The sequence below is a fragment of the Argentina anserina genome, chromosome 5 (genome assembly GCF_933775445.1).
Source record: "Argentina anserina chromosome 5, drPotAnse1.1, whole genome shotgun sequence".
Classification (NCBI taxonomy): domain Eukaryota; kingdom Viridiplantae; phylum Streptophyta; class Magnoliopsida; order Rosales; family Rosaceae; genus Argentina; species Argentina anserina.
This window is the reverse complement of record NC_065876.1, coordinates 21,520,425-21,541,227: the sequence shown is the minus strand read 5'-3', so window position 1 is coordinate 21,541,227 and position 20,803 is coordinate 21,520,425. Positions and strand designations below refer to the sequence as shown.

Genomic DNA, 20,803 nt, shown 5'->3' with positions numbered 1-20,803 from the left:
TCTTGTGATGCCAGCTTCCATTTAAAATTTTCAATCAAGTCAATTTTATACAGCTCCTCATGGTTTGCCTTCTCTTCTTCCTGAAAGGCCGTCACAACTTTTTTTTTCTGATCTTTTTATTCATTTTTGAAATTTGTTTTTGGACCAGCTAAGAGGGTGAACTTAGATTTTGTGATATTGTATCATTTGTATGCATTTCAGCCGTTAACACAAAATTCGACGGTTTGTTTTTTTGTTTTAAAATGCTTCACACGTTTAGCTTCGCAGTTTGTTATCGTACTACGAGATCAATACGATACGATCAACATGACACGGGTACTAGAGTATACGAATGCATGTATTAATTATGAAGATAAGCATTTCATCAGTACAGTGCAAAATCATGTCAATTATTAGTAGTGAAATCTGATCTTGAATGATTTCATTGCCACTTCGTAATTAAGGCGCCATCGAATTAAAGCTGGAACTGGATGAAGAACACCTTTGGACAGTCTTATATAATTGAATGAATTGGGGGTCATTGCAATTAGAACTGGGCATTATATATGTTAACTGGCCCAGCTATGTTGGGACATGATTTGATTGGGTGGGAAGAAGAACGAAAATAACAAGTTAGCTATTCTTCTTCCTCGTATAGTTGACAACGTCGACGCAATTCCCATTCTGGTTTCTGGTAACTGGCACGTTTACTGTCGAGAGTGCTTCTTCGTTTCAGTCTCAGTATGCTCATTCTCAAGCAGTTAAGCTCATTCGAATGCTTCTTCTTTAAATGCAATGTGGAAACTTTAGCTCATAAGGATAAGATCTTTACCTGGATTCTCATTGCTAGAAGTTAGAACTCGAGTCTAGATATCAGTTGTCTATATACAATCACATATTGTGGAACTTGAACTTGAAATAATATCATATATATCAACCAGAACCAAAGGCTGCTATCTTAGGTGTGGAATCTACTCCACCAAAATGTGCCAAGGAGCGCAAATTTGGCTCCAAACCAGCCCTCAAGCTTGATTATGTAGGTGCATTTGGTTCTATTGGGAATGGAGATGGTGTCTCTGGTGAGCCGCCGGTGGCTTCTGACTTCTGAGCTGGTGTTAGGTTCTCCTTCTGGGGAGACTCTTTTTGCGTAAGGTGGTTTCACAACTTTTACTAAGTGAGTTGATTTCATAACTTCTGAGCTGGTGTTAGGCTCTATAGGATGTTCCATGTTGGTATTAACCTTCCTACTTTCTTTACTATATGACGTATCATGACTCTGCAAAAAGAAAAGTACCAGTAGGTAATCTTACCCATTATTTTTTATAGATTTAATACCAGTAGGTAATCTCAACCCTTCATTAACACTAATAGTTTGATATTGCCAATTTCCATTTAAAATTTAATATCCTTTTTTGAGTTTGTAATATTTCATTAGAGATTTAGAGTCAGTTGAATAAACATTTTTAATAAATTTTGTATCAACTTATTTATACTTTGAAAATCATAAATAATTTTTTTTTCAACAAAAATTAGTATGAGATTTTCACATAATATGACCTAAATCATATATTGGTAAAGACTTATTACCAACCGTATTAACCGAAAAATCCTGATATACTGAGAAGTCAATACACGGGCTTCGATGGTTGGTAATGGTAACAATTTACTCTTTATCAATAAAAATTAGTTGACAGATGGTATAGGCAAAAAAAAAAACTAGAATTCACCAAGAACCCTACTAAATTGAATTGCGACGGTCTAAAGCCAACTGTAGCGTTATTCCTGTGCAAATTTTAGCGTGTCGTACAAAACGATAGGAAAATAATAAAAATAGAAAGAATATTAAACCCAGCGGAGACATCTACTTACAGTTTTGCCTTCCTGTTTTGTTTATATAATAACCAACGAGAACAAGAACAACATAACTCCCGTATCTTCCGGTGTTGGAGTTTTGGGTTGTGTCGAAGTGAGGGTTTCTCAGTTCCTCAGAGCCCAAGATCTCTCTCCTCTCTGCGCATATGTCTTCTGTCTTGTTTATTCTCAACTAAAACATTCTCCCAAGCAAGGTACTGTTCTCTTTCACTTTCTGTTGTATTCCTGTTTCTGTGAATTGGGTTCTCCTAGCTAGATCCCTTGCTTATTTTGTGCTACTTGAGAATATTGGGATCTGGGTGTTTTTCATTTGTTGCTGTTACAAGTTTTGGGTTTTGAAGATCTATTTTGATGTTTAATGCTTTCAGTTATCTATAGGGTTTGATGTTAAGTGCTTTGAGTTGATGTTTGTGGTGCAGGGGTGGGTTGTGTTTTGTTATAATTCTTAGAGCTTTGGTTGTTTGGTTATGTAAATACTAATGAATTAGTTTTGGGATTGTTTGGAGGGTTGGAATTTGTGTAGTTATAGGGTTTAAGCTGATGGATAATTCTAAATGAACTGTAGGTGGGTATTGGAAGGCTATCGATGTTCGTCGTTTCAAATATCGATTTGGGCATTATCAGAACTGGGTTTCTGTTGATTTTGTGACTTGTGTTGTCATTTGGGATATTTTGAGGGTGGTGTGCTTGGTATATTGTGGGTTGAGAGACCATGCCTTCTACACACAATCAGGCAGCAGGTCCTTCTACACCTTTGGCTTCGTTGGGTCGCTCCATTTGGACTCGGCGAGAGGAGGTTCACTCCATTGAAGCTAATCGCGAGTCTAGTGCACTGGAGTTAGAGCTTCAATCTTTTCAGAAACATGTTGCGGACCTATTTCATGACTTGGCAGCTGTTGATGCTGATGAGGTGCTCTCTATTGCATGGACTCAGAAGCTTTTAGATGTTTTCATCAGCTGCCAAGAGGAATTCAGGGGCATCTTTCTGAAGAACAAAGAACATATTTCTAAGCCACCCATGGACCATTGGACTGATGAATACTTAGAAAGGAGTTTGAAGGCACTTGACATTTGTAATGCATCTCGTGATGGGATTGAGAAGATTCGTACCTGGCATAAGCATTTAGAGATTGTTCTGTGCGCCTTGGATTCTCGCCAGAGGGCATATTGTGAGGGCCAGTTCCGTCGAGCAAGAAAAGCTTTGATGGATTTGGCACTTGAAATGCTTGATGGGAGAGACTCTGGGTCTGCATTTTCACAGCGGAATTGGTCTTTTGGGCGTCACAACACAAGAAAGGATCGTCACCGACATACCTCATCAGGACATTCTCGCTCTCACTCATGGAGCACATCTGCTTCTTGGTCTGCAGCTAAGCAGCTGCAATCCATTGCAAACAACTTGGTAGCACCTCGTGGGAATGAAAATGCTGCAACCAATGGGCTTGCAGGATCTGTATTCACAATGAGTTCTGTGCTCATTTTTGTTTTGTCAGCACTTGTGGCTGCAATACCTTGTCAGGATCGAGGTCTTACTACTCATTTTTCCATCCCACCACAGTTCCCATGGGGTATCCCCTTAATCTCACTTCACGAACGGATAATCGAAGAATCTAAGAAGCGGGAGCGTCAGAGCTCCAATGGGTTGCTGAAGGAGATTTATCAGGCTGAGAAATGCACACGCCGCGTGACAGACTTTGTTGATCTGGTTCAGTTTCCATTGACAGAGGAACAGAAATTGGAACTTGAACAAGTACTTGAGGAGCTAGCATCAATATGTGAGAAGTTTAAAAATGGATTGGGTCCACTGGAACGCCAAATTAGGGATGTCTTCCGCAGGATTATGAACTGCCGAACTGAGGGTCTTGAAGTTTTGAGTAAGGCAGGCAACCTGGAGTAACTTAAAATAATAGCTAATTTTACGAGCACGAAATGTACAAATCTGCGAATATATATTTTGTCCTGCATATTTCTGCCTTTTGCAAGGAGAGACAACGACGAAAGATGGTCCGCAACAGCACAAAGGTTAAGCAAGTATCCTGTTATACTCTTTCATTTCTGTAAAGAGCCTAGTGTTTTCATCGGATCATTCCTCGCTAGTAAAATGATTTTGCTTTGCTGGTTGTTAGTATTTTGTGCTTTCTCGTTTCGTTAATCGTCCATTCCATTTTAGTTACACAGTTTGCACATGTTATGTGTTTTTGGAGTCATAATTATTCTTTGATCTTGTTGGTCCTGGATCCCAGTGTCATGGTATGTTTCGCTTTTCAGCGATGTCAACTTCAGTGTGTACGTCACTATCTCATCTGGTTGACGTTTATCGATGTGAAGAAACTGACCCATACAAATTTGATCTGGCAAATGATTGCAGAATCCAACCATGAATTTGCCACATTTAACCAATCTAATGTAGCGTGCGATCTTTTACCGAGAATTCATGGAGTACACGACTAACTGACAATACGGTACTGAACAACGTTGATTCGAAGAACAGAACTGATTGCAGCCATTGCTCCATGGTGGAGAAGATTGAAAAAGACCAAGATCAAGAGATCCCCGATTAAAATTTATACAGAATGAAACCAATGCCGATAGGAATCAATCATTCTCAAGATCATCTATCAAGTTTCTTTTTTCTTACTTTATCACATCAACAGCTCCTCATAAGTAGCATACAACCATATAATAGTAACGTATTATTGGTCTGACAAGCTATACAAGGGCAACCAAGCTTTCTGTAAATAATTACGTTACTGTCATTTTCTACAAGACTAATTACAATGGACCAGAAAGATTATTGTCAAGAATCTCCCCCACAGGCAGTCGACTGAAGTATATTCACCATTAGCTGTACCGAAATCAATTCAATGATTCTCGAGCTGTACTACACATCTCTTTACAACTCCGCTACGACTACTGAAAGATAACACCAACATTTAATTTTTTTTTTTGCTCCTTTTTCTTTTTTAGTATCTTTTAATCCTACATGACAACTCCACCCTCTATTTTTCAGTCACCTATATGACCAAGCTCCAAGCAACTCCTTAAATAACTTTAAATCAGGACACACTAGGTACCATATCTACCAGTGCACGGATTGCACTCTCCGAAGAACACGTTTTGGTCTCCTCTTCTCCACCATGGGAATGAGGTTCTCCATGAGCTGCATGCAGAGACAATTAAGACATTTGCCAATAATTTTAAGATGCAAGGAAACATGAAACAGCAAGGTCACTAACTCACTATCAACATGTGGCCTAATTATATCTAAATTAAATCAATGAATAAAATACAATTTGGAATTGAAGTACTTGTCTACTACTAGATTGAGTCCCAAGCTTACCAAGTATACTACTTGCGTAAAGACATAATTGATTTTTCTATAAAGTTTATTCTGGGAAGGGAAAAGGAGGTAACATCCTCATCAACACCATGAAAACACAGTAATATAAATTGTATTCAAATTACCAAGACAATTCTCATACAGTTCAAGTTTCATGGAAGAGTTCTGATAGCAATGATTAACTTAGAATCCTGGAAAGTAACACAAGATAGCAGAAAAAAAACTTGTATAAGTTTATCGTCCGTGATTCTTGAAAAAGAATTAGAAAAAAAAAAGTAGCCACATAACATATGGCATATTATTCTTCTAAATGTTGGATTGGATAAAGTATATGAGAAAATGTCGCCACTTTATATTTGGATTCAGGAGAATGACTAGTTTGCTAAACAAATGACATAGTGAGTGGCATAGGGATGACAGAATATGTAGAATGTGAAATTACGGCCTTCACACAGATGGTTGCATAGTGAAACCCAGTTTTTAATTACAACAATCAGACAGAAATTCCAAAGTGAGACTCCTAAGGTTCCGTACAGGCATAAACCTAACAGGAATAATATTCTAAGAGCTTCAAAAAGTTACTCTTCTTATCGCACCTTCTATAGTGTAATTATTAAATGTTTTTTATTCATTTACCTCGTAAAGAAGAAAAACCCAGTATAATATGGGAAAGCAAACAACAAAAACAATTCACCTGACACACACAGACTTCAAACGATACACTTTATAGTTATTAAGATATTGCTAACTGATTTGACTCATAAAGAAGAAAAACCAGTACAAAATGAATATCAAACAACAAAAATAATTCACACTTTTCCATGCCACAAGGACACACTTGAGTGCCTCTCCAATATAATTAAGACATCCCTAACAACAATAAAACATATCCATTTGTTCTCTAGGATCCATTATCATGTTAACTATACGATGCTCAGCAGGCTTCAAGACTTCCCCTAACAATTCACCTGGAAATTTCTCATCATATTTCAATAGATTCTCCTGTGCTAAGTTCTGTATCCCAAAAATTTTAAAATTAATTTGAACCAACCAGAACATGAATTATTATTCCATCGCACCCATACAAAAAAAGTTTATTTGACAAAGTTTTATGAAGGATTCATGAAACAGTAAACAAGACATACCTTCTTCAACCTCTCCTTCTTCTGCTCAGCCTGCATTGAAAAATTCAATAAATTAAAAAAAAACACAATAGACCATGATGTAGACATGAATCAACATAAATGAAAATGGAAACAAAACCAATAATATGACCAAGTCATCGATTCCCCGATCATTTTACATATCACATGCTTAAAGCTACGAAATAATGAAAAATCGAAAACTAAGTCTACGACGGAATTTCGACAAATTCAGACTAAGATGCTGGAGGATCATACCTCTTCTCTCACGAGTCGCGCATTTTCCTCCTCCAGCTGCGTCACCAGAGATTCCAGCTCAACTGTGTAAGCCTAACAGCATTGCCAAAAAACACAATTAAGTACTTTAATCCAAACAAATGGAATTCGAAATCGAAATCGAAATCTAAATCTAGAACAATCTCAGTCAAAGGAGAGAGAGACCTGCTTGCGTTCCCTTGACCTGGCAGCTGATTCTCTGTTCTTGATCATCCTCCTCTGCTTCTGCTGCGTCGCCTTATCAAGCGGCGCCTCCTGCACAGCTCTCCTCTTCGCTCCTCTCCCGCCGCCGCTCGTCGTCCCGTTGTTGTTCCCAAACACCAACTGCCCTTGAGGCTGAGGCGGAGCCGCCGCCTGCACCTGAAACTGCCCGTACCCTATCGGAACCACCGCTCCCACGCCGACGTCCTCCTCCCTCACCGCCCCGGCTCTCGTCAGGAAATCCTCCAACGTCATCTCCGCCAGACCTCCACCGCCTCCGCCGCCTTCCCGCGCCTGATCCGCCTCTCCCTCAGCCGCCGCCTGGTCGCCTCCCTCAGCGCCTCCGCCGGCGACGATCTCCTTCCAGACCTCGTCGGCGGTCCTCCCCGGCGCGGTGGCGGAGGAGTCGGGGGGAGGCGGCGGAGGGTGGTCGTTGTAGATGTTCTTGAGGAGGTCGTCCATGGTGAGGGAGGGGTGGTGCTTCTCGACGTCGGCGATGAGAGTGGAGAGAGAACATATAGAGGAGTCACGTGGGAGATCCGAATTGGCCGTCGAGACTGATACTAACTTCGACGACGCCATTGTCGCTGCCGGAATCGTAGCCGCTGTTTGATTATTTCACAAATGAAAGAGAGAGAAATAGAATTACGGTTTTATAGGGGAGTGGGATATTTGTTTTTTTTTTTGTCAAGGGAGTGGGATATTTGCTTTGGTTACTACTCGTCGTCGTCAGTACTCAGTAGTAATTTAAGAAGAGCGTGTTATTATTAATCTGGTATTAGTACAACTATTGGGCCAACTAATGATGAGTTCATGACTATTAAAACAAGAGTCTGGTACAAAGCCCAATTAGATAGTACTGTATATGACTACAAAGGACAAGAATCTAATCTGCTCCGCAAACGATAGTATTTTTGGTGAAAGGAGTCAATGGACCATGGTGAAAATGTGAAAAATAGAGGGTGGAGTTTGGTAATAATTCACATTTGTATCTTTCTTTTAGGATACTTGTTACAGAAGAATGTAATATGCATCAAATATATAAAAACATCATATTTATTCATTGATAAAAATGACTTATATATATGCATTACATTGACTATCTCGTTCAATAAAAGATTATATATCATTCCTTATCTAGACTAACATATACTAATTAGGACAAGATACACCAGAAGATTACATAGAGTAATTCTCTTACAACACTCCCCTTGTATCGCAATCTTAATGTGTCATGGTGCAATATTGTTGCCTCGGTAAAAACTTTGTCAAGCAAAATAAAAACTTCTTGGGTAAAATAAAAACTTGGTTGAAGGGAAAAAGAGCACAACACACCAACTACAGTTGAATATAACATGTGGTAAAGACTCTCCCTGAAGTCTGTAAAACAACTTCCCTCTAATCGGTAACTTAATCTCGGAGTTTAGATAAATAGCGTATACGAACGCGCTTCACATTCTTCAAAAGTAGCAATGGGTCAATGATTTAAATATCAAATCTCGCCAAAAATTCTTATGTGAAACATGTACACTTATTCCTACATGAATCAAAAGAAAGAGAATTGCATAACAACTCAAAACAAGAGTTTGCAATGAAAAACAGATTCGCCGCTTGGTATGACCTTCACACACTTAAATAGTCATAACTTCTTCGATGCAATAGGTATGAATGAACCATAAAAAGTTTTGGACAACAGACACCTGTGGATTTCCAGTGATCTATGGTTCATAATCTAGTTCGTTTTGAGCTGATCACAAAGCTCCATCGAAGTTGACTCAGCTGCAGTTTTATAGACAAATCCGTCCTATTTTACTAAAACAATTATAACTCACTCAATATAATAGATATGGTTAAATGTTTAGTGTCCCTGGAAAGTAGACACATAGAGCTTTCCAATAGTACCAAATGCACCATTTTTTAACAAGTGAGATGCGCCATAGGTCCTGTGGAAGTTGACACACGAATCTAGACATATTCTGACATCGCTTCATTAAAGTGTCTTTTTGTGTTAGGATTTAGGATTTGATGTCATAAACACTCAGCCATCATCTTGGCCTTATGAGTTTAAACCAAATGAGGTGTCGAGTCATGTATATTAGAACAAGTACATGCATACACATATCGTACTTAAATGTCGAAAGTTTCATCTCCTAAGACTTATCATCTCTCATACGGCGGAAACACGTCTTTTATTACTTCGACTGATTCATGAAATACTTGTAGATATTAGTTTAAAGTCCTTGTTGCCTTTAGCCAACTGATGAACAACATCATTAATAACGGTCATCACTTTCGAGGCCTAGTATTCTCAAGATCATTTCATTTTAAGTACGGCTGCATGCAATATTGCATATCCCCAGACAGTTATGGATAAATTACTTATGCTATAAGCTTTAACTGTTTAATTGTCGCTCTTACTCATCCGTTCATGCAAAATGAACATGGGGTTACGGGGATGTCCAATCCTGGCTATACAATAAAAAGTCTTCGAAGTGTATTCTCCTGCATTGTCAGGGTGGTGAGCTCTGAGTTTTGAGCAATGAGCTTCGGAAAGCAGCATTTGGTTCTTAGTTCATCAAGAGTCCATCACACTTCATTTTACTATCCCTACCTTAATCAAGTTATCGTACTCTTAGTCTGGAGGCACTTGAATTAGGTGAAAATCAATCCATTCAGAATCTTTATATGCATCTCTTTAACTTAGTCCCAATAGAGATGATCTGTGACCACAAGCTGCAAATTCAGTTATTTTGGAAACCACCTAACTGACAAGGTATTATGAGAACAAGCCATCTCATATTTGATTCCATGACGTTTTGCTAGATAGTTTGCGCCATAAAGTGAGTCTAAACTCTTCTCTTTCTCACTACGCCTAACAAAGGTATAATCGATAGGATTTATATTTGCGGTGTTGGCATTACCTGACCAATGACCTATCTATTTGTTAAAACAGGATCCTATGGCTTTCCAGGAGGCTGTGACAGTGACATCATCACCATCAATTCCTACCGGATAGGACTTTTCATGTAGGTCAATCTTCAATGTTGGAATTTTGCTTCAACATAGTATGTGTGGTTCGACATCAAACTCATTCAACATCGTCATTCTTCGAGATCTCTCATTTGGATTAATATTGACATTGATGTGTCCCCCAATGATAACCATCGTCTAAGAAAACAGACGAGTAAGTATCATTGATCACAGATCAAGTTGTGCCATAACTCGCATTCAGCAAGCTGTTATCGAACCAAGTGGTCTCTCTACACTTTCGTAAGAGCCACGGCCTAGTGACACTATCTACCACATTTGTGGAGTCACCACGTCACTAACAAAGAGTGACTACATGTCCATTTGTCGAACATCAATCCTTATAGGTATAGTTGCAGCATGCATCTCTAATCTCGTCACTTCCATTTATAGGACTATTAGGAACATAATGAGGCACAGTGGGACATACCACGACAAAATCAAGTCATTGAACTTGAACAAACTTATTCTTCTCTCCCCCTAACGACAGTGAAACTGGCTCATAAAAAGTGACTAAACGATATCGCATGTTAAGGTCTTTATATAAGCGGACATAGATTGAAAGTTCATGTCTTATTCAGAGACACAATTTAACATCAAATAACCCATCATCATACGCTTGTGGAGGCGCAATTTGACACATAAAATATGTGGACGATAAACCGTTAACAAACATGCATATTGTTAAACTTGAAACACTAACATGCAAATCATTACAACAATAACGTCAATGATGGTGGTATAGATGGATACCGTAAAACAAGATACGCTACAAACCGTAGCTTATGGTTCGAATTATTGGTTCGTTGGAAGCCTAGGCACATAAACAACCAATATTGAACCTCTGTTTTATACTTCCTTGAATGTTCACTGACTTTCTGAATCCCGAATGCTATGCAATTTTTGGAGCAAGTAAACATGGCTGTTAGGAATCCAATGCCACCGGCCTCACTGTTGGAACCAGGCGGAAAGGCACCGAACCAGCCGGAATACTCGCCGGAGGTCAGTGACCACTTGTGTCGAGCGGTTCACCATGTTCCAGGTCTCCAAATGGGCTCCAATTTTGTGCGTCGGTAGCCTTGGATGTTAGTAATCAGTAGCCACAAGTAGAACCTCAATAGCCTACCTAAACATAGGTGAACCGGTCCTCACAATGATAAGTCCGCAGTCTGTAAATCCTGAAATTTAAGGTTTTTTCAACTTTTGTCATTGTTTTGGGTACTCCATAATATCTAAGTGTTATGGTTTGAGTTTAACCATTATATATGTATCACCATGATATGTTGTATCCTCAAAGTGAATCATGATAATTTAATTTCGGCTTCCATCTTATGTCTCATTATCTTTAGCGTAGGAGGGTGTATGTCACTCCTAAATTTTGCTAAAAAATAGGCTTGGAGATTAAGCATGGTCAATGAAGGATCATAGAGGGGCCTTATGCACGTGATAATGCATATATTACGTCTTCATTACTTTGGAGGAATTTATTGATCCGTATAATATCTTTGCTAAAAAGAATAGCCTAAACGAGTAATCGATTCATTATTTTGAATCACAGTATCGTGAAAAAATACAATTCACACTATTTCGATCATGAGATGCGCTACATCATAAGAAGCGATACATAAGAACTCGTTCACAATGAGTTTGTAAGTGATAAATATTGTTGGCACAAGGATTGTCTTGAAGTAGCTTATCGTCTCACCAATTTTTATATATGGTATTGTTGTGAATTCATCAACGTAGACAACTACTATGACAAAAACTATTTCATAGGTTCAATTGCTCTCTTGATGCATAAAAACATGTAACTTGAATCATAACGCCATAGGACATTTAAACTTGAGCATTTAAACCGCTCTTGATTCTATGTGTAATGATCTCGTCATCATAGTCACAATGAATTAAAACTAAATCCATTAATAGCTTTCATTTGGCTATGCACTTAACGTCTCTTTAACATATAGTCACAATGAATTAAAACTAAATCCATTAATAGCTTTCATTTGGCTATGCACTCAACGTCTCTTTAACATATTAATAAATAAGAATATAGAGACAAGTAGTATTAGATCAAGACATATAAATATCACAATATAAAGCTCGACAAGTGCACTGATATAGTCACGAATGACCGTTTAACATTACTTAAGGGTTTTTAGACCCTCAAACATCATTCACGAGTGATTTTGACATGCAAATATCATGCGTATACACCACAGATCCAAATACAAGGTTCGGTGTTGCCTAGACATACCCAAAAAGGGTTGCCGGCGTTACCAAAAATAGAGCAAAAAAGGCTAGGAGCTCATGAGGAGGCCGTGCGGGGGGCTGTGCAGGGGCTGCGGGGGGCCTCGCAGGGCTTGTAGTGGCGTTGTTGGGACGACGTCGAGCAACTGGTTATGAGCACCGGGAGAGCAGGTCGTCAACGTTGGGTGTCGATGCTTTGATGAGCGGTCGCCGTCATCTACTGGCTTTGGCCTTCCTGCTGCTTTCACAAGGCTAAGCGCTGGTTTGGTCGTCGGAACTAGATGTTGAGGCGCGTGCAGATCGCCGTCGGTGAGGGGGAACCACCGATCAAAACAGATCGAAAGAGATGGAGTGCCCATATCAGAAATCTGGGTGCCCATTTGAAGTTCGGTTTTTTGTTTTTTTTGTTTTCATATTTTCTGTGTTTTTTTTAGCATAAGAATTTCGTCATGATTTTTCTTCTTCTTCCGTCGAATTTTTTTCTTGACATAAAGAATTTATGTCTTCTTCTGTCGAATTATTTTCATGACATAATGATTTTTTTCTTCTTCAGAAATTAGGGTTTTAGACCAAAGAACTTAGGTTAGAACTGCGTGCTGATAACGTGTTACAGAAGAATGTAATGCGCATCAAATATGGAGAAACATTATCTTTATTTATTGATAAAGAAGCCTTATATATAAGCATTACATTGAGTATCATATTGAATAAGAGATTATATATCATTTCTTATATAGAATAAATTATACTAATTAAGAGAAAATACACCGAAAAATTACAGAAAATAATTCTCCTACGATAACATGCTATTTTTCAACTTGAAAATATTATTTTCGACTTTGACAAGGGGAAAGTGGGAAACTGAAAATGACAATTTGATAGTTTTCGCTTTTACGACTTTGCCTTTTTTGCAGTCTGCGATTAGTTTATTGTATTGACAGCAAAGTTCTCATGTGTAATCACGTTATATTTATAAGAAGACTAAATGTTTAGTTGTTTCTGAGTTGAATTTAGGATTTGTACTAAACTACTAATAAATAAGCCATGATGACTAAGGATGTTGTTTCAGTGGTGATTTACTGCACTATTTCAGCCATGATGACAATTCAAGTTTGACAAATGACAATTCAAGTTAGGCTGCTGCACTCTTTTTCCGCTAGTTTTTTTAGTGTCGGTTATGTGTGACAAGTGAAAATGTACTCTTTCCAAATTACAGTCGACACGATTTTGGTAATTTAAATCATTGTTGCTAAAAGAGAAATTCAAGTTAAAATAAATAAAGGAGTGCCAACTGTCAAAATGGGACGTAAATTTCATTTCCCTTATCTATCTACTTGCTCGATTATGGAGATGATAGTCAAATATGTATACTCGACACACTGTTATATTTTAGTGTATTTTTTGGTAGTTAATTATTTATATAAGTATATATTTACACACTCGTAAGTCGTAACATCGGTGTGGAGCTACAGCATCAAGTAGAAGATATCTTGGCTGTTAACCAAGATGAGGAACATTACCGACTTAAGTCTATGGGCGGATCTGACTTATTTTTTGGGTGACTCAAGCATCTTCAAGCTCAAGATAAGGGAAAAAAAATTTAGGTTTTAAATATTTTGTTTCTGGGATTCTCCTGAGCCAAACATCTCCAAATAACCAATTCTACTCATTTGTTTCCCTTTCAAACTTTACTATTCTTCCTCAATAACGTGTCTTCCTCCAAGTATCTCTTATTCTAGAATGCTAGTTAGATTAATTAATAGCTAGTACGTTGTTTATTTATTCAAATGTGTATTTGTGTTAGATTTTGACTATGTACGCCATTTTGTCTGATATTTATGAGTATTTTTTAATGGTTATAGGTGTCTATTAGACTAAAATGACAAATTTGAGTCCAAACCAAAGCGTTCGAAAAACAAATTGTTTCATAGTTTCAATGAAATGTCTCGTCTACAAGTCCAAATTTAAATTTATTAATCTAAATTATATTCCATTGGTAATTTTTATTAACCTTTCAAACCGCTAATAAAATGCTTTTGTAAATTATTTTAGATTATGATGTGCTACATGAATATTTATTTAAATGTTTATGTTATTTATATATATGCATTAAAAGAGTAAGCAACATTACATTTACTGACTATGTAGATCGATTTTGATTTCAATCAGTAAAATTCTTTCGAACCATCGAGATTCTCCCCCATTATTTTTTTATAGTTAAGTTCAAGCATTCCTAATGATCATATTATGGATCCGCCAGTGTCTACAAACCTAGGCAAGTTTAAGACAGAATAGTTTGCATATATAAAAGAAAAATTGGAGAAGAAACTCATTAGTTAGGAAGCAAAAATCCTCAGTTGTACAGGAAAAGTTCTCATCAAAGCAATGTCACAAACAATGCCATCAATTGGTTCGCAAAATCGATGAACAAGACTTGCATTAAGAAATGTTGCTGTACATGGAAGACATCCTTTCAGCGTTTCCCAACTCTAGTAGCCGTTTCAGATACACAGAAACACACATCACTATATCGGAAGTATGTTAGAAGTGCCTAAATATGGGTTGGCACAAGTAAAAGAGCAAACTGTTATAAGATGTCACACTCAGTCACTCAGCTTGAACAACCGAACTCCTCCTTGATATACCTAACAGCTTTTGAGACTCCATCCTGAAGGGAAGGACAATTTGATAACTCAGTTTTATAGCACCATACAATAATTGATTAAATAAATTCAGAAATATGAAAACTTTCATAGTCATTAGAACAGCTAAGTTTGGTTCACCATTTTCATACAACCATCTTGTTGTCTATATCTCAAGCTTGTAAGGCTTATGCAATGAATGCTGTTTCAGTGACTCAATTGGCTGTATCTAAGCTATCCTCTCTTTAGGGGAGCATTCTCTCAAAGTTGAGAGCATCATACCATAGTGGTATTTCAATCCTTTGGGTAATCTTGCCACAATTATTTCACTCTCCTCACCAATTCAATCTCAAGACAGGCAACTGTTGGGATTTGATTCTCAGATCCCGTTTTTTGTTCCAGTCCTCCCCACCACTTAATTCTTTTGTTTTAGTTTTAGCATCCCCAAGCTAGTTCTGTGATTAGGGATTTCTTCCATGCTATGCCAAGATCTGTTTCCTATTTCTCAGTCACCATTCTTTATCTTGATACCATTTGTGTAGTAGAACACTCATCTTTCTTTCGAGTCTTGGAGTTCGCTCATGCCCAAATTCTTGCTATTTTTGACAGTTTTCATACGGGTTGTTCCAAGCTTTAACACCACCACTCTTAATTCATGTGCCACACTCTCTGCATTTCACGGGTGAGCTTTGGTCTTTGGTTCTGCTCTCAAGCTTTACTTTTTTCTTAGTTTGTGTATTGCATACCACCTCTATCCCTTCTATTCTACCACCTCTATCCCTTCTATCCTTCACCTCTATCTGAAACAACCCCCCCCTCCTAAAACCCTCTCTAACTCGTTGCCACCTGGGCTGGTCTTGAAGATTTGATTTTCATCCATTCATTTCAACTATGGATGTCAGCCCGGCCGACTTAAACCCAAACTTTCAACCTAACCTTAACACCTCAGCAAACCAGTACAATGGAAGGGGGAGTAGCTCCTCAACCACCCCTACAATCCCAGACCAGGCCGGAGGACAAGGAGGTGTAGGAAGCCATCCAGAGGATGAAGAGGACCAGCTAGTTCTGCAGCTGGTCAAGAGCCTCAATCTCAACCATGCCAGAAAGCCTGTCAAGCTGATAGGAGTTCTCTTTGCTGATAAGCCTCCGAGGGCAGTGGGTCTGAAAAATGCTGTTCTAAGTTCCTGGAGCCATCTGGGCTCCATGGGAGTGGAGGTAGTAGAGGATAATCTACTTGCTATTTCAGTTGATAATCAAGTTATTGCCCAGAACCTCTTGAATGAGAGCCCGTGGACGATCATGGGGTTTGCTCCTAGGGTGGAAGAGTGGAATCCAAAGATGGCCATCGAGGAGGCAAACCGCACACACCTACCCCTCTGGACTCACGCCAGAGGCATCACTTTGGAGGAACTCACGACGGAAAATACTGAGATAATTGGGAATGAAGTGGGCAAGTTTCTAGAAGCTGAGGATCCACACAAAATCTTCCGAGGCTTCATCAGAGTTAAGGTGGACCTTGAGGTCAGTCAACCCCTTAAAATGGGCTTCTGGCTACTGAGAGATGATGGAGATCAATCATGGATTGCCTTGAAGTATGAAAGATTGCCAGCTTTCTGCTTCGGCTGTGCAAGGTTAGGCCACTCCATGAGTAAGTGCACGTATGGGGAGCGTTATGGTCTGGGAAGGATTATCAAGAAGTTTGATAACAGTCTTAAAGCTAAGATTATCCGGCCAGAGCCCTTACCAAATATGGAGGTCGACGACGACATTCTGATAAGAAGAACGGCGGGCATGAGGAGGAGCGGGGTTGCCCTAGGTGGGGTGCATAATGATAGAGAAACAAGCCATGCAAGGGTGGGACCATGTTTGCATGGGGCTCAGAGGAACCAGATGGGGAAGCAACACTCTAGCAGCATGCTCCGGACTAATCCTGAAAGCCTACAGATCCCAGTCTGTGGCCAAGACAAACCCATATCAGTTGAACCGGCTCAACGTCTATGGAGAGGTAAGTCAAAAATTCTAATTGGTGTTGGTCCCCATAGAATGCTGACTAGGCCTAACCCTTCTACCTCAATTATAAAGGACTGGTTATCTTCGGGCCCAAGTAGCTTTAGCCCACCAACACAAGTTTTCCAAGGGCCTAATAGTTGGAATCTGAGTCAAAACCCAGGTCAGAGTAGCCAAACAAACAGAAGCCCACCCCAATCAAATATTTCATCTGGGCCTGCTAGGGGAAGCCCTAAGGAGAGTGATGGCCCAATTCATGAGAATTGTCTCAGCATGTGTTGCTTGGGTAAAAGACCAATCACGCATTTTGAAAAGGCAAGGTTATATGGGGAACTTGACCTCCCCCCTCCCTTCCCCACGATTATAGTCTCCAACCCCACCCCAAACTCTCCCACTACATCAACTATCCCAAACAGCCAACCTAACTGCTCCTCCACAAACTCTCTGAAGAGGTCAAGCCCTACTGAGCCTACACATGTATATAACAGAACCAAAATCTGAAAACTTACATCCCCACACAGATCATTCAATGTTGTAATCAGAGATGAAGTTTCAGTCCAGAGAGGTGGGCGTGGTAGAGGTAGAAGAGGCCAACGAAGGGGAAGAACTGGTTTGGCAGTTGGAAGAGGAGATGCAGTTAATTCAGTGGATAGAGAGGATAGTAATGGTATGAACATTTCGGAAGGTGGATCGGTCGAAAATTCCCAACCTACTGTGGAGGACATGTTGGTGGAAGTTGATTCAACTACGGGCGGTGGCGGCTGGCCTCAAACAGCCGCAAGGCCTCAATGATACACCTCTCCTGGAATTGTCAAGGTTTGGGGCGAACCTTGACAAGGAATGCTCTTGAGGAGCTAGTGAAGAAAGTCCGCCCAAATGTGTTTTTCCTTTCTGAAACAAGAATGAAAACAGAGAAAATAAAAAATATAATAAAAAATCTACACTACCCAAACTTCTACTGTGAGGAGCCTATTGATACAGCATGGGGTTTGGCTCTTGTGTGGGCAGTTGATGTTAAAGTAGATTTTATCTTTCAATCAAAGAATCTTCTGGATACCATCGTTACAATAGAGGGAGAGAACCCGGTCAGAATCTCTTGGTTTTATGGGCCTTCTAGAGATGAGGATAAATGTGGTTTCTGGGAAGAAATTATGGAGCTGAACAATGATATTACCTTGCCAAGGTTATGTGTTGGAGATTTCAATGAGCTTCTTTGGCCCCATGAGAAACAAGGGGGGAATGCCTGGTCCCTGAACAAACGAAGGTTTCTAAGAGAATTCATGGATGCAAATGATTTGTCGGATTTAGGTTTCAAAGGGCAGAAATTTACATGGAAGAGCAACTGGGAAACCGAGACAGGGCACATCTATGAAAGACTGGATAGGGGTATTGTTGACATGCTTGGGCTGGAGAGATGGCCAAACACTACTGTGTCGCACTGTACCAGGGTGGGGTCTGATCATAATCCCATCTTGGTTGACACTGATCCGGTGCTTACTAAAAATCCAAAGTTGTTCAAGTTTGAAGCTTCGTGGGTGTCTATTGATGAATGCAGGAAAATCATTGTTGATAGTTGGGATACGCAGTTTAATGGGACAAATGTTGAACAATGGGTTCAAAAGCTTCACAAGTGCAGCACTCTTCTTACTGAGTGGAGTAAAAGAAAAGAGGGTAATAATAAACGCCTTATCAATCAATGTCTCAACCAACTGGAAGATCTGCAAAAGGCGGGGGAGGACAATGTGCCAAGACCAGTAATTTATGAGCTAACTTCTACTCTGGGTGAGCTTTGGGCTAAAGAAGAGCTCTATTGGAAGCAACGCTCCCGTATCAACTGGTTGAGATGTGGTGATGCTAATACCCGCTTCTTTCATCTGACAACTATCCAGAGAAGACAAAGAAATAGAGTCCAAAAGATTAAAGACTCGGAAGAGAACTGGGTTTCCTCTGAACCATCTATCAGATTGGTGGTGGAGGATTACTTTAAATCTTTGTTTACTTCCTCTGGGATACGTGATTGGAGAAGTACTATGGGTCAGATCAAGAGAGTAGTCACCAATGAGATGAATGATGATTTGATTAGACCGGTCACAATAGAGGAGGTCAAAGAAGCTGCTTTTCAAATGGGGGACTTTAAGGCCCCAGGCCCAGATGGTTTTAATGGTTTATTCTATCACAAATTTTGGCAACATATCAACTTAATTATCAACTCCTCAGCCAAGGACATGTGGGACAATGGTGACACTATCCGAGCTCTTAACCACACAAATATTGTCCTAATTCCAAAAGTTCCCAACCCAGAGTCAGTTTCCCAGTTTAGACCTATAAGCCTTTGTAATTTCTCCTACAAAATTCTCTCAAAGATATTGGCCAACAGACTCAAAGTTTGGCTCCCCCAGCTAATATCCCACCACCAAAATGCTTTTGTCCCAGAGAGACAGATCCAAGATAACATCTTAGTAGCTCATGAGGCTTTCCACTATCTCAAATTAAAGAAGTCTACTAAGACCTATGAATTAGGACTCAAGCTAGACATGAATAAGGCGTACGATCGGGTGGAGTGGGATTTCTTAGAGAATACTATGATGTGCATGGGGTTTTGCAGAAAGTGGATTAGAGTAATAATGGCTTGTGTGAGCACTGTATCATTTGCAGTTTCCATGAATGGTAAACCAGGTGAGACTTTCTTCCCTTCAAGAGGACTGAGACAAGGGGACCCCTTATCCCCCTATCTCTTTCTGCTTGCCTCAGAAGTCCTGTCAACCATGATTTCTACTGCAAGTCAATTTGGAGAGGTGGATGGGATCAATATTAGCCGTGGGGGTCCTAGCATTACTCATCTCCTTTTTGCAGATGATTCCCTCATTTTTCTCAGAGCCGACGAGTTAAACTGCTTGAGAATGAAAAATATACTTGATCATTACTGCCTTGCTTCGGGCCAATCAATAAATTATGACAAGTCAAGTTTATTTTTCAGCCCGAACACTCCGGTCGAAATCAGAGACAAGATTGGTGGCATCCTACAAATCCTTGACTCTCCCAACCCAGGGAAGTATCTTGGTCTTCCTACCTTGTGGGGAAGATCGAAGAAAGATGCGTTGAGTTATGTTAAAGGAAGGTTGCAGAATAAGCTCCAAGGCTGGAAAACTGCAAATCTCTCCCTGGCCGGCAAAGAGGTCCTCATTAAGTCAGTAGCCTATACTGTCCCGGCGTATCCGATGAACTGTTTTAAGTTCCCCATTACTTTATGCAAAGAATTTGATTCTGCTATCGCAAAATTTTGGTGGGGTCAAAAAGTGGACGAGAGAAAGGTGCATTGGACCAGTTGGAGCAATTTAGGGAAAGCAAAGTCTGATGGTGGCCTTGGCTTTAGAAGTTTGGTAGATTTTAATGTGGCTCTTTTGGCAAAGCAATTCTGGAGACTTATCACAAACCCTCATGCTTTTTGGGCAACTGTTATCAAGGCTAGATACTTCCCCCATATCGACGGTTTAAACGCAGTCAAGGGTTCACGTGCATCTTGGGCCTGGAGTAGTTTACTGCATGGTAGAGATCTTGCTTTTCTGGGGTCTCATTGGCAGGTCGGCAATGGCAAGAGTATTGGAATATGGGTGGACAAATGGATCCCTATGGTGGAAGACAAGTATCCACATCCTATCCTTCATGTCCCTTATAGTTGTCCTAACTCTGTGTTTGATTTAATTGACAGAGATTCAAATTCTTGGAATCTGAATCCAATCAAGCAATTTCTGAGTGCTCCTGAATCTGAAGCTATAGAGGCAGTAATCTTTGGGGATGAGGAGAGTGAGGACAAGTTAGTTTGGCCGGGGGAAAAGTCGGGGAACTACTCGGTTAGATCTGGATATCATCTACAACACTCTATTACTACTGAAAAGCATACATCAAAAGCTAGCACATCACATCACATTGCTCAGACTTCATGGAAATATATTTGGGCTACAAATACTCTGTCGAAGATTAAGTTTTTTCTATGGAGAGTTATGGCCAATGCTCTTCCAACTAAACAAAATCTTTTCACCAGAAAAATTTCACATTCCTCTATCTGT

General features: G+C 39.7%; 2 protein-coding genes across 3 annotated transcripts; one reads left to right on the top strand and one right to left on the bottom strand.

Annotated features, from left to right (window-relative positions):
- Positions 1-1,875: 1,875 nt before the first annotated feature.
- LOC126794589 (protein ROH1-like) lies at positions 1,876-3,976 on the top strand. Its single transcript, XM_050521345.1, has 2 exons — positions 1,876-2,045; positions 2,417-3,976. Exon 2 carries the CDS (start codon positions 2,564-2,566, stop codon positions 3,746-3,748), a length of 1,185 nt encoding a protein of 394 aa, XP_050377302.1. The 5' UTR covers positions 1,876-2,045; positions 2,417-2,563; the 3' UTR covers positions 3,749-3,976.
- Positions 3,977-4,443: 467 nt separating this feature from the next.
- LOC126796091 (bZIP transcription factor 12-like) lies at positions 4,444-7,430 on the bottom strand. 2 transcript variants are annotated; one of them, XM_050522855.1, is made up of 4 exons: positions 6,775-7,430; positions 6,592-6,663; positions 6,337-6,366; positions 4,444-5,011 (listed from the first exon to the last, which is right to left on the bottom strand). In XM_050522855.1, the coding sequence occupies exons 1-4, from the start codon at positions 7,390-7,392 to the stop codon at positions 4,931-4,933; spliced, it is 801 nt and encodes a 266-aa protein (XP_050378812.1). In that variant the 5' UTR covers positions 7,393-7,430; the 3' UTR covers positions 4,444-4,930. The 2 variants fall into 2 exon arrangements, with proteins under 2 accessions (XP_050378812.1, XP_050378813.1); XM_050522856.1 differs by lacking the exon at positions 4,444-5,011 and adding an exon at positions 5,023-5,382.
- Positions 7,431-20,803: the final 13,373 nt, after the last annotated feature.

Coding starts and splice junctions, on each gene's coding strand:
- LOC126796091 (XM_050522855.1), bottom strand. CDS start 7,392: ATGGCGTCGTCGAAGTTAGTATCAGTCTCGACGGCCAATTCGGATCTC. Junction 6,367..6,591: donor CGCGACTCGTGAGAGAAGAG/GTATGATCCTCC, acceptor TTTTCAATGCAG/GCTGAGCAGAAGAAGGAGAG. Junction 5,012..6,336: donor AGAAGGAGAGGTTGAAGAAG/GTATGTCTTGTT, acceptor CTCTGCATGCAG/CTCATGGAGAACCTCATTCC.
- LOC126794589 (XM_050521345.1), top strand. CDS start 2,564: ATGCCTTCTACACACAATCAGGCAGCAGGTCCTTCTACACCTTTGGCT.